The sequence below is a fragment of the Fringilla coelebs genome (assembly GCF_963513975.1).
Source record: "Fringilla coelebs genome assembly, chromosome: 8".
Classification (NCBI taxonomy): Eukaryota; Metazoa; Chordata; class Aves; order Passeriformes; family Fringillidae; genus Fringilla; species Fringilla coelebs.
Window position 1 is genome coordinate 7,728,080 of NC_140066.1, and position 16,754 is coordinate 7,744,833.

The 16,754-nt window shown below is 40.6% G+C and overlaps 1 protein-coding gene across 4 annotated transcripts in view; it reads left to right on the forward strand.

The window, feature by feature from the left end:
* The window catches only part of RHOBTB1 (Rho related BTB domain containing 1), a 47,983-nt gene that overhangs the window by 11,780 nt on the left and 19,449 nt on the right, over positions 1 to 16,754 (forward strand). For 2 of the 4 annotated variants that reach the window (XM_084210495.1, XM_084210496.1), the window contains exon 3: positions 16,355 to 16,556. In XM_084210495.1, the coding sequence (XP_084066621.1) occupies positions 16,365 to 16,556 (192 nt within the window). In that variant the 5' untranslated portion in view covers positions 16,355 to 16,364. Of the gene's footprint in view, positions 1 to 5,078; positions 5,262 to 15,264; positions 15,366 to 16,354; positions 16,557 to 16,754 lie in introns of those variants that run through there. The other 2 variants (XM_084210497.1, XM_084210498.1) reach the window with 2 other exon arrangements.

The window sequence follows — 16,754 nt, forward strand, 5'->3', positions numbered from 1 at the left end:
GTAATTTACAAGATTATATATGGAAGCAGGGAAATGCAAAAGCCAATATCCTACACATAATTAGATTGAAAACTAAAGCATTGTTGAAATATAACTCTCTGAAAAAAATGTAGATGTTTAATTTTTATTCCAAATTATAAGTATTAGCATTTTCCTTCTGTAGATGGTTTCTTTCCTGTTTACTTGGCTGTTCAAAATACATGCCGATATTAAGCCTTCTATATCCCTTTTCTAGTGAAAAAGAATGGGGAAATATAATTCATAAGGCAAACCACTGGTGCTATATATCATTCACAGAATGATCTAACAAAATCTGGTGCACTGCGGGCTTCTTAAGCAACGATGGTCTTGCACTATATTTAGCATTCAATGAAGAACTGAAAAAAACCCCTAACAAATAAATGTATAGTGCTCTATGTTGGTGTCTAATGAAAACAGTGAAGATATCATTGTGTGTGTTATATGTCTCCATCTCTGAGAATTAAGACAAATGTGGGATTGTAGAAAACGGGATGCAACTGGCCTAATCAATTTGCATAGCTGGCTGAGAGCAGATGTTGATGTCACTAAATAGAGACACCTTACGTCAAATGCTAAGCAAAGAGAAGAACGGACTGGGTACAACGTGCAATAGTTTTGAAAAGAAAGCTAATTAGGAATGCATGAGCATTTGGCAAGGGTACATTGCAGCCCTGAATGCAAATCTTTTAATACAAAAATTGCATTGACAAGGAATGAGTTGAATTTTATTTCAATGTTTACAGAGTATATTCTTACATGGTTTTTATTCAAGGCATTTGTTCTCTTTATGAACTTTTTATAGATAAAATCTAATGAAATATATTCTAAACCATTACAAAAGTAGTTAGAAATTATTTTGATCTACCCACGTCATTGAAGTCTCTAAGCCTAATTGTGGGGGAAAAGTAGACTACAATGACAGGAGCTGAGTAATTCTGATGTTTTAATTCACATGCTGCCAGTTGGCTGACACTACATATACCACATGCAATGGGTGGATGGTGAAGTCCATAACTGAAGCACCATATTTCCTTATTTTGGTTGTACAACATTCACTCATGTTCTCTTTGTATCGTTGAAAGCAAATTTCATGGACTGAAGAGAACACCTTCTGTCCCTGTGGGATTGCCATATGCTATGTGGAACCCATACAGGACACTTAAAATTACTTTATTTTACTAAATTCCTTGTGCATTTAAATTATTTCTACTAACATTTTTTAAATCCTTTTAATTTTTTTTAAAACATGCTTCTAAAGTCTTCTAATATGAAAGGCCCCTGCATTCAAGGGCAGGTGAGAGAGAGAAACTCTAGGATGTCGTATACTATTTGGTTTTGGGTTTGGACAGGCAGTCTCTGCAATTTCAGACCTGCCTTCTTTCAGTGAAGGAGCTCAGTTCTGTAACTGTCCCTGCTGAGTGTTGTTGTTGTAGCTTGTCATAGGAAACTGCATTTGTGCTTGGGTGTTGCCACCTAAAGCAGAAGGAAAATAATCTCAGTTGTCTTGAATAAAAAGATTGAGTGGGTCCTCATAGGGAGCAAAGAGCCACATCACCACATTTTAATTTTTTTTTTTTAATCAGACTGTACCTAGACATCTAATACAGGGAAGAGCCTCTTGCTTGCACATCTTGCTTCCTTGGATGGGGGATGTAGACTTTCTCAGAATGCTAATAAACAGAAATGTAAAATCTAAACCCCAGAGTTGCCATGCTTAGACTATCAACCCTCTGCAGATGCAGCAGACTTTGATTATGATGGGATGGTGAGAAGCACAGGCTCCCCTTCCAGAAGAGTTTGTCAAAGAATCTAAACCAAGTGCTTGTAGTCCCTTCTTCCTGCACTTCCTGTTATCCTTGACTGGTATTTTTTCAGCCTGTCTCCTCCTGAGCCTTTCTCTGGTGTCTCAGAAGTGCAGCGGATGGAAGGGCCTGAGGGCACTGAGCTTCAGCGTTTCTGAGCTGGTAGAAAGTTCCTTAAGGAGTTCTGGTAACACTGCAAGTTGGAGCAGCCCCTGGAATTAAACTGACTCTCAAGATCCAGGAGTAGAAAGGTTATTTGTAAACTCAGTTACAGTCTGTGCACAACTGATACTCTCTACTGAGGTTTTTTAAATATCTGAGAAATATAGTCTCAAAACCAAAAGGTTAGTTTAGCCCCAGAGTAAAAAATAATACATTCAAGCATATGGGGTTGTGGATTTACATTTGTGCTTTCAAATGCATTTTATAATTTAGCAAAACTAAGATAATTCTAAGTAGAATTCTCCATGGGAGTGAATGCATTTTTAAATTATTATTTTAGTCTTTTTTTATCCAGTTGTTCTCTCAGTTGTGAGATAGTGTTTAAAGCACATAACTGAGCTGCAGTGACGGAGCTCGTTTGGCAGCCCATAAACATGTTTTGGAAAGCTGTATTGACTTGGCAAAAGCAGACTGTAGTTAAATGCTACCATGGTCCAATGCCATGTCCTTTAGGATTGCTTGCAAAGACAGAGCTTATTCCCTTCTCCCTTTCCCTCTAGCTGTTATTCCTCCCTGAAAACAAACAAATGAAAATGAAAAATTCAAGCTGGCTACCTGGAATACTTGAACATCCAAATGAGTAAAACTTTATCATTCATGTATTTTTAATGCTTATGCAAAGTCAGTGGGAATATTTGTGGTTTATTACTGTGCTTTCTTGTACCAAAGCCTAGAAACTGTCAGTTGCTCCACACCCTATTAGAGAATGCATTCCAACCGCTTCTCAATGTGTCACTCAAGTTTATGGTCAAAACTAAATTGTTTGTTTTAAAAGTTTGGGAATATGTAAATACCCTTCCATACAGGATTATGTGTCAGAGAACAGAGAATTTCTGGTTGTCCTGGGGTTTTATTTTATACTTATACTGGAAAAGCTGCAATCTGAATTATGTAAGAAGTTGTACATTTGTGGTAGGAAAGTACTGAATGGTAAAAATTGCTGTAGATGGTCATTAAGATGGAAATGATAGAGTAGCATGTACCTATTTCCACAGCAGCAGAAGCTTTTATCACCCTTTGCTGAAACAGGAGAAAAGAGAGAAACTTGAGACCTTTTCTTTATCTCCATCAAAAGAAATGCCCTCTTTCTCTTTTTTCTATTTTAACCACCTGATTAATCTTTGTCATTGCTGTATTTTGCTAAATTTACTATTGTGCACTAAAAATAACACTTTCTTCCTGTCATCTTCCTTTCTTTTTTCTTTCTTTTTTCTTTTTTTTCCTTTTTTTTTCTTTTTTCTCTGTAGAAAATCTCTGTAAAGAGCTGGGAATCAGATCTAAAGGTTTGTGGGGTTTTTATTGGCTTGGTTTGGAATTTTTTTTGAATTGCAGTCCAGCACTTCTTGAGTCAGTATCATTGCAAGTCTGGTTGCTTTGTATCAGTTTTCTCTGACACTATGCTAACTTACCTGTTCTCACATTAAAACTCACTGTTTGCAGCAGTGATAGTCTATGTATTTTTAATAGAGACATGGGTTCTAGCTCTGATTTTTCTCCAGAAAATGATAATTTAGACTGTAGAAATAAGGAATTAAGAATTGACATACCAAAACAGTTTAGTAAAAGGAATACCTTTTGTATAATAATGATTTGCCCAGCCTCCTGAGTTGAGTGGGATGAACTTGAGGTTTTTTGGTTTTCCTAAAAACTCTGAATCTGAGAGACAAGTGAATACATGGAGTTGTTGTTCTTGCATGGAATGAAAAATTTAGCTCTAATTTGTGGAGAAGAAAAATTCCCATAGAACTTGAAACTTAAAAAACAGAAGGTAATTATACTACACATTTTAAATCTGTTAATTTTTATTTTTACTTTTTGTTGCCTGCATTATCAACTTGATATTTCTTTGCTTGTAAGTAGATGTCTGAGTGAGAGTTGTCCATCCAAACTGTGCAAAGCTAGGAAAATAACACTTAATATTTGCCATGATTCACGTTGTTCTCCTGCCCCTGATAGCCTCCTTTGATATGAAGTTGCAAACTGTAATTTGTCCTGACATAGATGTACTCAACTGAAAATTGTTGCAGTCTGACCTGGTTAATGTAAGTTTGGCTTCTGGGTATTTGAAAAATGTAAGTAATTGACTATAACCAAATGCATTTGGATACTGTTAACCTGTTACTGGTACAGATAACTATTCTTGTAAGTGGGGTTTTAAACAACTTTATAATGTTTTCCAACAAATTACTGTCTTAATGCTATGAGACTGTGCAATGTGTGAGACCAGGTTGCTGCAAGAGAATATTTTTTGAATAGTGACTACTTTTTGAATAGTCACAGCTATGTCAAAAGCTGTCCTTAGCTGCGTGATTGTGCCCATGCCCCTTACTGGTTAGTGACAGTTTTGTTGACGTCAAGTGGTAAACACAAAAGCAGAGACTGCTGTTTTAGCAGAGAGCCAGGTGTGGATTGTAACACACAGGGCCTGGAGCTGCTTTCACTGGTTTGAAAACATGAAGTCTAGATTGTCGCTGTAAGAGAAAGGGAGCTTGTGGTTTAATCGCGATGTGTGTATTTTACATGAAGGCTTCAAAAACTAGTGAGACTAGAGAGAAGTGATTTCAAAAGCTATCAGCAGCATCTAAAGTAAGAAATCACATACCCAACATAGGGCATCATCCAGGAAGGCTTTCAGGACCTTTGCACTGTGAATGTATTAACAGTATTTACAGTGTATACGTATAAAGACTGCCTGTGGGGGGTGTTGCTTTGATTTCAAGTTGTTTCGTGTCCGAGCTTTTACCGTGCGATGCCATGGCAGAAAGCCTGCGCTGCGGGCCGTGGGGTAGGGGCGGGATGCGCCCCCGTGATCCCCGCTGCGGGCCGTGGGTCGCTCCGCCGGGCGGGCATGCGGGGGCGGCTCCATCCTCCGCCCCTTTACGCGCGGCCGCGGTTTCATGAATGAAATCCAATCGCCGCGCTAAAAATAGACCGCGGGGCTGGCACGTCACGGCTGCCGCCGGCCCCGCCGCCGCCCGAGGCAGCGCTGCAGGGCGTGCCGGGCCGGGCCGGGCCGGGCGGGGACCCCGCCGTGGGGCCGGGCGGAGCAGCGCCGGCGGCGATGCTGCCTCCCTGCCGAGCCGCGCCGGCTCCGGGCGCTGCCCCGCCGCCGTGAGGAGCAGCGGGAAGGGGGCGCGGCTGCGGCCGGCACCCCCTGCGGGGCCGGGGCCAGCCCCGCTGCACGCAGCCCGGCCGCCGGGCATCCCGCCCTCCCGGGTAGGTGCCGCGTCGCCCGGGCGCGATCGGGCTCCGAGCTGCCGGTGTGCGGGGCCGGGGAGGGCCGGCCGCCAGCGGGTCCGCAGTGGGCGGGTGGCGGCGCCCCGCGCGTCCCGTTTGCCCGCAGGTGCTCTCCCGCCTGGTCGGGAGAGAGCAGGAGGTGGTGGCATCTTTCCCTCCTCCGAGGACAGAGAGGGCTGAGTCCTTGATGAAGCAGATCTGTCTGGCTTCCTTTTCCAGCGAGGCCACGAGTTGCAAGGCAAAAATAGACGGGTATGGTGTGTACGGGAAGAACAAACCTCCCGGTGCTTGGTACCTCTGAGTGTCACTTAGTGAAAACCCGAAGGATATATTTTTCCCCTTTTTTTTCCCTTTCCCTTTCTTTCCCCCTGCTATATCTGTGAAGTCTGCTGTGAGTTGCTGTGAGGACAACTGGAGATTGTTGGGGGGTCTTGTGGCACAGATTATCAGGTGTTTATGTCAGGACCTCTCTGTGGGCCATAGAAAGGGGCTGTAGAGACAAACAGTAGTAGACTTTTAATTTGTTTAGTCAACCTTTAGTAGGTATTGTGGCATCTGACATCTAGAGCAAAGAGAAATCAGTCACTGGATGTACCGAGGCAGATTAGGTGGAGGAGTTGCCGTCTATTGGTCAAGACACTACTCTGAAGGCAACAATATACCTGTTTAAAAAATTATAATAATAAAAGAAAGCCCTTGAGGTTCTGCATATGGTCACAGCAAGAGCAAGGAAGTGATGCCAAAATAGTCTCAATGACTTTGTTCATCCTCAGTTTGTGTACTATTTCAGGACACACAGCTGACTTGAAGCCAAATGTTCAGCTTGAGCTGTAATAGCTTGAGCTCTACTAGAAGCTGAGGTGGAAATTAGCTTTTCCAGTGTGCTTAAGGGGAGTCCTTTAGCTGCTGGTGTTTCTAGGCAAAAATAATGCATGTGGGGAGAAACCCACCTTTGATAGGATCGTGCTGAAGAGTTGTCATTTCTGCTCAGTCTAAGTACTAATATTTCAGTACACGCTGTATTTCAGGATCAGGAGTCACACCTCATGGAAACTGAATGGCTTCATTTTTTTTCAGTATTTTTCTGAGGTTCTCTTTCATTAGCTTATGCTTTTCTTTCTGTGTATGTTGCATTTGCACACGTGAATCTATGTCTCAGATATACAGTGCATCTACACACTATTAAAGAAGAAAAAGTGAGTTCAGTATTTGTACTAGGGTTCTTTATCTAAGTGACATAATAATGAACATAAGGTCTTGGACAAACTCAGATACACAGAAGTATTTTTATCCAAGAAGAAATAAACATCAATTTTAGCTCTGGGAAGCTTTCTAAAACTCCTGCCCTTTTAAAACTCCAAGCTTCATAAATACTGTAAAGCATTAGGCTGAGAGGAAGAGCTGATCACTTGACCAGTAAATCCTGATGTTTGATTCTTTGTTAATACATTTTATTTGCTGGAAAAATACTGAAGTCCTTTATCCAGATGTTACCCTGTGCTGAAAGGGATAAAAGGACAGAAGGAGGAGAAGCAAAGGAGCAACAGGTGTTTGATAAGCTCCTCCCTTGCTCCCTTCCTTCCTGCCAGAAAAGTGTACAAACATTGTAGAGCAAAGTATGTTCTTGGGGAGGGGAAAAGGAAATGCTCAGGTATCCTTGCTGCATACAGCAGACTTGCAGAGCAGCTAATAGACTCGGTGGTTGTATCCTTGGATCACTGATTGGATTTCCATAAAAGAGCTCAAAACTTTCTGCTGAAGGAGTGAGTTGTGCATGAGCTATAATTGGTGCACCTGCAGTGTGTGTGGTCATAGCTGGGGCTCTTTGGCATTACAGACAGGTAATGAAATAAAAATATGGATTCCCTCTGCCTCCTATCCAACATTATTCTGCTTTCTGTTTTCCTCTCCTTTCTGTCTGATATGAAACACAAGATAGCAATTTCTTCTTTAAATTATGTTTTGCTTTGCAAATGAGTCTCTGTGTAGCACTAGACATCACAAGTAATCCCTCCATCTATGTGTCTCCTGCACTACTCTGTTAATGTTGCTGGATTTGCATTTGAGACATAAAAGCAGAACTTGACCCATCATCTGAAAATAGCATTTACCTGAAGTCTGCCATCCTGAAGTGTTTGCTGTTCCAGTGAGTGTTTAGGTCCTTGGGTGGGTTTTTACTGCTGTCATTATGAGGTCTTACTCTCCTTTGGTAGTTTCCTAGTGATAATAGTGTCTGGGAATAAATAAAAAGCACATATAATGTCTTTCTAACATCACTGATTAACAAAGAAGAGAATGCATAAGAAATGTCACATAAAGTTCAAGAAGCAAGAGCCTGATTCTATCTTTTGGAAAGAGAACAAGTACAGAAAGTAAATTCAACAGCTCTGTGTTCTAGAAGGTCACCATTGTCTCTGGAATATTCTATGTTTGTAGCTCTAGTGAAGCTTGATAAGCATTTTCCCCACAGAAATGTACAAAAGTTGTGAGAATGCCTTATTAGGTGGTGATTGTTGTTACTCTTTCAGTAGTGTGGGGAGCACTGCTTAGGGACAGCATACAGTGTCAACACCTCTTTCATGTGTGTGCACAATCACTAACAACCTCTGCTAAAGTATCAGTAGTTTAATACTGCAGAAGCATCTTAATTACATAAGAATAAAATCAGGGATTTCATGGAGTTTATTATCATGAAACCTAGTACTGTTGAGTCAGACTTTTCTAGGGACCCGTCTTCCTTTAAGCTTTCAGTTTTGTATGTTATCCCAGATACTCTTGGATATGGCAGTCACTTAAGGATTCAGCTGCAGCTTTACCTCAGTTACGTTAATCCAAATACCAAAGAAGGAATCAGAGCACCTGATGCTATGTCTACACTGATGGATCATGTGATACAATAGCAGGTGATCTGTGAATGAAAAAAATTGGTGCTGAGGACCCAGTGTCCATACTGCGCACAGCTCGGGGACAAAGGGCAGTACTTCAGACTGCCTTTAATCTGGTCCCATGGACTGAATGCTTATCAGTGGTGGGTGGCACACCTTCCCTGTCAAAATTCAATTTATGCACTCTGGCTGCACCTGATGTGAACCAAACCATAAAATATTTACTTCAAAAATGTATTCTTGAGCTGAATTAACATGCTGTTAGCAGTGCACCCTTAGTCAGCTCTTGCAGCATAATTTTGTGTTGCAGAAAGAGGACAGATCTGAGGACTTTGTGCATTTTATGGGTGGATGCTTTAAAAAGTACCAGCTGTTTGGTGATGGTTATCACCATCAATGGGTATTGTCCATTCTTCAGGTACTTGGTTCTCAGCCACTTTTATTCATGTCAGCCACAGTTAATTTTGGTTTGTGATGATATGACAGATTATGACCCACAGCAATGCCGGATCTTGGTCACTGCCTAGTCCCTTGTGTCTGCTATGATTGTCTCTGCTGAGTGGAATGAACAGTCAGTTGTAGCCAGGTATATCTGGAATCCTCGCAAGATGCATAGGTAAAGCTGAAGTGTCAGCCTTAAATCAGTCATGTGCCAGCTATAGGGATGTTTTCTCCTTTCCAGGAGTGCACTACCTGCACTGTTTTCCACATCTCTGTGCACACCAAGAAAGAAGAAACAAAAGGAGGCACAAGGGCACTTTTGTAATAGACTCTGGAAAATTGGTGAAGAGAGGAGTGGCAGTGCTGCAGGCTCTGCCACCACGTGAAAACCACTCATCCCAGATTCCCACACATGAGCTTTCTGAAATGGTTAAATGTCCTTCACCTGCCATGCGGGTTAATTTCTAGGGCAATGATCTCATCTCAGAGGATATCCCAAGGTATGTCACAGGTCAAAATAATATGTAAGCTGCTCAGTATAATCAGCTTGTTGATTTCTGCCCTTCAGGTCTTCCTGAAGAACTTGTCAGATACTTGATATAGCTCAAGTCTAATGCTGAACTCTACATTTGGGTCTCTATTTGGTTTGATAGACTGAGTGTGTAAAATGCAAAAACAGGCCCTTGTGAGCTGCTGGGTTTTTTTGGGTGTTTTTTTTTTTTGGTTTTTTTTTTCTTTTTTTTTTGAGGAGACTCAGGAGAATCTGTTATTGTACCTAAAATAGAATGTTTTCATTTTCAGCCACTGAGCTGTCTGCCCTCAGCAGAGGGCAGTCTGTTTTACACATTGTTATGTGGGAAGAATTTGTGTTTTACTAGTATCTCTGATTTTTGGGCATCTGAGGAAATGCTCATTCTTACTGATCAAAAGTTTTTGTGTCATCACAGAGGTAGGTTGGGCTTGACAAAGGATAATAATAATTAACAGAAACAAACAAATCTGGAGTCATGCAGGCAGAGAAAGAGCAGAGTGACAGGCATCTGATGCAGCAAACCAGGAATTATTATTCCCTGTCTCTACAATTTCTGTGAGGGTTGTGGTGATCATTTGACTGAGAAGTTTTCTAGCAAACTTAGAGACATCTGTTCTGTCTTCAACTTTACATCATCATTAGGGGCTACTGCTTTCATTTCTGTGTGAGGCCATGGTGAATTTTTCCCTCCTTTAAAACTTCAGGGATAGAGTGGGGATTATGGCAGCTGAATGGAAGCTTCTGACGACTTCTGTCTTTAAAAAGTAAGAGGCAGCATCCAGAAATGAATCTGATGCTTATTGATCAAAAGCTGACATGAAAGAAGCTGGTTCAGGCAAGCCAAATGGAGTCTCTCTTGATGACAGCCTCAGTGTTTAACTTCTCCAGCTGTATCAAATTTTAGCATCATTCTGAGGCATTTATTTCTTTGTTGATTCTGGCCCTAAGCTATCCCAGGACAGAAGAAAAAGGGTAGAACCAGATTCTCCCAATGTGGAAGATAAAGGTGTTTCTGTTAACCTGCACTCTTGTGGGCAGCAGCAGCCAGGGCTATCTCATTTATCACCTTGTGCAGTGAAACATTTCCATCAGCTGCCCTTCTCTTCCTACCCATGGGAGAGCCCAGGGTCTCACATTTGCAATCAGGTCAGCTTTAGAGTATAAGGGTTTTTCTCCTTCCCCAGTCATTGTATATCTGTTGTTTTCTTCTGCTGATGGACCAGGTAGGGCAAGTAGGTGATAAATTCCAGAGTTAATCTTGAATTTCTTCCTTTTGAGGTAGTCTTTTCAGTCTTTCCATGTAAACTGCCAGAACTTTAAATATAATGGCAAAAGGGTAATGCTGCTTCATCCTAGAAAGGGATCCAGCCTGATATGCATTATGCCCACCTTTTTCCCCCGGTGACTAGTGATCTGATCTCACCTTGAGTCTTACTACCCTTTATGACCAGCTAGTTCTTTGATACTGACCAGGAATAGTTTTCCTTTTGAAACCTCTCTCCCCAACAGGCCTCCTATGATTTAGTAAAATATTAATATTAATGTACACCTTGTAAAAAATGTTTTGTGATGCTCTTTCAGCTGCTGGTAGTTTATCTGTTGCTTGATCCCATGCTGCGATTAACTTCACAAATATACTTGGTGGGGCCCTAAATTCATTGATTAAATTGAGCCAAACCACAAAACAGTCTTTTGGCCCTTAACCTTTCCCCAAATCAGAGCTATCTGTGAATTATACGCTCTTGCACAGGTGAACACTGAGTTCCCCCTGCTTTGTCCCCTGGCATATCTGTGTTAATCCACCAAAGATTCTGAAACACCACATGGTGGGTTATATATTGAGAACGAACATTTCACACACTTATTCTGGCTCATGTGCTCGTTGGTCCCTGCCAGCGTGCTGGTGCCTTGGGATTCTGCACTGCAAGGTAGTGATTTCAGTGCCTGAAGGACTTGGCATTTTGTATCTCCTTTTCCAGTTTCCATGGTTGCAAGCAGTAATTTTGCAACTTGGGGATGGAGGCAAGAGTGTTGCAGCATCTTCTAATTTTTTTTATATTCTTTTTGACATGTTATTGCCTAATGGCTCTCTGAAAGAGTCACTCCAAAGCTATACTAAAAAATACATCTCCAGAATAGATTGAAATATGGAGTAGCTACCAATGCACTTTCATATAGTTTCAGGGAAGTGTGTTTTTTGGAGGTAATTGTTGATGACCTTATTGCCTTACTGGTAGCCTTAGTTTTTCAGATCATTCCCATGCCCACCATTCATATTAAGTCATGTTAGGCTTTGGTGTCTCTTTCCATTAGATTTCTTTAGTAAAATGGCGACATTTAAATTGTGGTTGGCACCCCCTTTGTTTGAAGGAGTTCCTGGTTGGCATGTTTGGTCAGATTACATGACACAGGTTGAAATTATTAATTTTTTTTCTCCATGGAATATCTTGAAGAAAAACTCCACTGAGCCGGCAAGGTTCTTACATACTGTCATTCTGAACTGTCATCTGAAGAGTTTGCTGTGAGCACGAGAGCTAAGTAAAATGCTTGCTCTGAGGGGTCCTGTAAGTACACAGCTAAGAAGTGAATGGCTCCAGGATCACCCCATATTCACTGATTAATGTAAACACTCTTTGTGATTTGTTTGTGCTGAAGCGAAAAGCGTTGATAATTAACTACTGTTCTTTGAAAAAAAAAAACAACTTTGTTATGTTTTTTATATGCCAAATGAGGATTTTAAACATCTGGACATTTCAAAGTGGGCATTTAGCGATCCACAGGGGTGGATTCCTGATCCTCCACAGACAACCCGCTGTTGGGTTTGGATCTTCATCCACCTTGTTTCTAGCAAAGAAAAATGCAATCATAGCTTTATATATTAAGCTGCATTCTTAAAACAAGTTCATGCTTATGATCTGGTTATCTATTGTATATTAACACACCTACACTAATACAGAGAGTTAGAGGGATTGTATGTGTCTGTTGTGTACCAGTGTACCAGTGGACTTGACGATAAGGTGATGTGCTTCATCTACAGATCTTCTGGAAAAATTCTCCAGGAAAGGGGTGTTTCATTATTGAGACTGACCACCTCACATGCTACGGCAACCACAACTGTTTTATGGTGATTATAAAAACAACTCATTTAGCAATGAGGAAAAACTAAATGAAAAACCAAGCACCCCACGGCAATTGGAGGTGAAGCAACAGAAAAAGAAATTGGCAACCATAACCATCTGCAAGCTGTGGTTCAAAACAGTTGCCTTATATTTCTTTGGAAATAAATCAGTTTTATTTGGAATATTTCTTAACTGCTAATCAAGTGAATTAATTAAATGGCTTTATGTTAGATCTTGAGTCTGTTCACATCTCCTGCTTTTTTGGCTGCCTCTGTCTTCTCTTCATCTGCAAACAATCACAGGTGACAATGTAAAAATAGAACATCCTAAGAGATTTTTGAGATCCTGTGTTATTCTTATGGGTATCTTTTTCCATTTTCATCCATCTGCTCATCTTTCTTTAGAACTGGATTAAGCAGCTGAGTTTTGTGCTCCTTTCTTTTGGAAATGGTGGTTTCTGATCAGACCTTTTCTCTGGTAAGCTCCTTTCTGCCCTCATTTGATGGCCTGTCTTTCTCTGGCTTTTTTGTCAGTGCCCTTTCTGGGACTGGTCACACTTCCAGTAACTTTCCTCATAGTTTTACCCTGCTTTGTTTTGCTGGTAAACTAAGCTGCTGCTGGTTGTAGGTTGGTTTTAGCAAGTTTTTCGTTGATCTTAGAATGTTATGCCTTTATCTAAATCTTTATATATGCTGCTTTGTTCTTGTCTAACCAGTTCAATTTCAGATCCAGTTGGTCTTCCTAGATATCACCAGACTTTCAGAGCTCAAATTTAGTTGTCTTATTTTTTTTTAAATTCTAGTTTTGTAAATACATGTTCAGCATTTTTAATCAGTGTGATTATATAATAGGTTTAGCCCCAGCTTAACCTAGAGGCTACCTTAAAAAAACTAACTGTGGCTATATTCTTTAGATCTTGCATGTATTCCTGGCTTTAATCATTCCAGTAACCAGAAGGCATCTGGCTACATTTGTAAGCATTTAATCAACTTGTTTTGCTAATTGTTTATACTGGAATTTGTCGTTAGCATCTGGTTTTACTTGAGGTGTCTAAATATCTGTCTGGGCTTCTGTCTGTCAGTCTCTTCAGGAGCTATTTCTGCTTTAATCCCTTCCTGAAAACTAGTGAACAATATTAAAATTATCTGGATTTTTAACGCATAGTTACATTATAGATACTGGAGGATATTTAAGAACTTTCTTTCACATAGCCACAGAGCTCTACTTTTGTTTTTATTGCCAGTTTATTTTAATCTGTGTCCTGTGCAGTATTGAGTCATGCTAAAAATACCTTCATTAGATTGCCATTGATCTACAGCAGGGCATTCAGTCATGCTGTGTCTGAGTCCTGTGATAACTTTGCTTTAATTAAGTTATTAAGTGTATTGGAAAATTAAAACCCTAGTAATTAAAATTTTTTTATGTGTTCCTTTTCTAGGATTCTTAGATAGTTGCATTGATTTTTCTAGTTACTTTTATTTAGAATTGCCTGTTAATTTTAAGCTGGCTTTGTCATACTCTTGGAAATTTTTTAAGATTCCAGACTTTGTATCTAATACATATTTTTTGACTGACTGAAGCACATTTTATGCAGAACTACCATTTAAGAACTTTGGAAGAATTTTTAAATCAAATTGTTATATAATACGACAGCTAATCTGTGTAACAGCTTTTTAATGGAATATTGGGTTGGAAGAAAAATTGATTTGGCATCTCTGCTTGGTAGTTTGAAACCAACCAGACACACTGGCTAGCCATACTCCTTCATTTTGCTTTCTAGCCTTGTAAACATTTCCACATTCCATCTGTGATGTCTAGTCCATGCATGAATAAAATATGAAGTAATTCAATACCCCCACATAATATGTCAAGGGGGTTGCTGTTTATTCTCAGACTTGAAACTTTTTAAGATCATGTCCTGAAAGCTCTCGGGGTTTTGCTACTCATTTGGGGCCCTGCCCGTGAGGGCTGTTCATGGTGTATGAACATGCCATGTTCTCTGTAGTGTGGAGACAAAAAAGGGGTTTTTTGTACTTTTATATATATATATCATGACTGCAGAGGAACACAGATGCTGAGGAGAAACAGAGTTAGCTCCTGGTTCTCTTCCTGTGTTTGAATCACAGCAAGGGTACAGAGCCCGTGGCTATCCCAGGTACCAGCCTCCTGGGAGCTTCCATCCAGCAGGCAGCTGGGGCTGGATCACAGAAAGGAACTGGGGGCCTCTGGAGTGCTCTACCTCCAGAGCAGTAACCTCTCAGGATGTAGGTTACAAGCCAGGTGAAGGGATAAAGGCTGTCTCTTAAGCTTTGTGTCCTCACCAGCCCAAACCCCGGGGCCAGAGTCACGAGGGCTCGCGTGTGCCCAATGCTCTGTGTGTGTTTGTGTGTTCAAAGAGTGTTCTCTGCTCTGCATCTGGCATGTGGCAGAGCTCTGCTTGTGCAACCATGCACTTGGGCCCACATTTCAGTCTTGGGCAGGATTACCTCAAAATGTATTCTCATTTTGAGAGTCTGTGCTGCAGCATTTCCAGAAGCATTCAGTGTCTGTGGAAACATCAGTGTGAAACAGTAGTGGCAAAAATCACTCTTGCACCTTGTTTGTGTTGTCCCTAACTCCTCCCTCCACACAAAAATAAAGATTACAAGTGTGCCTTAGCCATTATAGTTATTAGCACACAGTCAATAGTCAAAATTTTATCTAAATAGGTAACCTTGAGTTCTAACAAAGACTTTTTTTTCTTGGTGTGCATCAGTTTAAATAATGAAAAAGAATACAGTTAAAATAAGTGTTTGACTAGTAGTTGCTAAACATTATTTTTTCTTAAATCAGAACATAGTGCTTCTGACAGTGAAAAATGGGCACCTAAATAGCTTGAATCTGTTATTTTAAACAGCCTGACAGCTAATATATAGTCTATATCTAAGTGTGAATGAGATGTGAATATTAAAAAAGGTATTAAAACAAGTCATTGGATTTCATTATCTGTAGTGCTTTCTTTTCAGAAAAGAGGACACCATCACTCCAGATGATGACCTGTGTTTTGTCAATTAAATTGCTGTAGCTTCCTTGCTGAAATAATTATTAGGCAAGCCTTCCTGAAAAGGTTTGTGACTTGCATTTTCCCTGTTCTCCCTCCTTGATTACAATTCCCTGGCAGAGTCCAGATTGCTCAGCAGACTGCTAGACATTAGAAAATCAAATTGAGATATATCAAACTATGATCCCACATATGAAAATGACAGACTGTAGTAAACAGTTTGTTTGTTTTAGTCTTTCAAATATCCTTTTTTTTTTAGCTTGCCTTTGTATCCAGGCATTTGTTCAATATATTGCCATAGAATATTTAAGGAAATAGTTTCAACAATATCTTTCCATGAGGACAGTATCTTCAAAAAACAACTTCTCTTCAATTTCCATTTCACATTAAAAAGAATTTCTAGGTATAGATAAGTATATTTGCAAGTTCCTGCTTGGCTCTTTGGTTTGGTTTGGTTGGTCCATGATCTGTACAAACTTCTCCTTGGACAATGAAGAGTATGTGAGGGTGTAGTGGGAATTGTGGTTTTGTAGCGAACAGTCTCTGGAGTTGTTCTGCAAGTCAGTCTTATTGTGTGCTAAAGCCATCTGTGTGACTTGCTGTTAGCAATATTGTCTGGACAGCCCTAAATCAAATCCTGAATGGGCAGGACTGCAGAAGGCAGGTTTATACTGGTATCCTTCAGGTTAAACCCACTGATGCCCAAGATTTTTTTCCTCCTGGCATAAAAAGTATTAGCAAGAGCTAAGTTTATGCTAGCTGTCCTTGTTTCACCAAGATCTATCTTCTGCAAACAGGCTTGTGTTTACAGAAACCAAAGTGAAAATAGCATGTGAGCAGCATAAAGCCACTGCGGTCCAAATAGTTGTGTATTTGCATAACTGAGCAGTATTTAAAGGACTGGCTGGCCTACTTTGGGACAGTTCACTACATACTTTTCCTTAAGAGTTTGTTGTCTCCAGGCATCTCTCAAGAAGAGGAAGTAAAAGGCTCTGATTCTAAACAGCACTGTTTTCACACAGAAATAGAAAACGACTTTAACTGTCTTGTTCCAGTTTTTGATAAATGGACATTGACATGGACTACGAAAGACCCAACGTTGAAACTATCAAGTGTGTGGTGGTTGGAGATAATGCAGTGGGAAAGACTCGTCTGATCTGTGCCAGAGCCTGCAACACAACCTTGACTCAGTATCAGCTGCTGGCAACGCACGTCCCGACCGTCTGGGCCATTGATCAGTACCGTGTCTGCCAGGAGGTAAGGGCTGCAGGTGTGCAAGGTGTGCAGCACATGCTGGGAAGTGCTGCTATTGTTTCTTGGCAAGCCTTACCCTGACAGGATGCAGCAATGAGCTCGCAAGTATTTTATGAGTGACCTCTACTGCAGCCATGCTCTGATACACCTCTCGTTCCAAAGTAATTTCTTTATCAAACCTATTTTTAGGGATATAAGTAT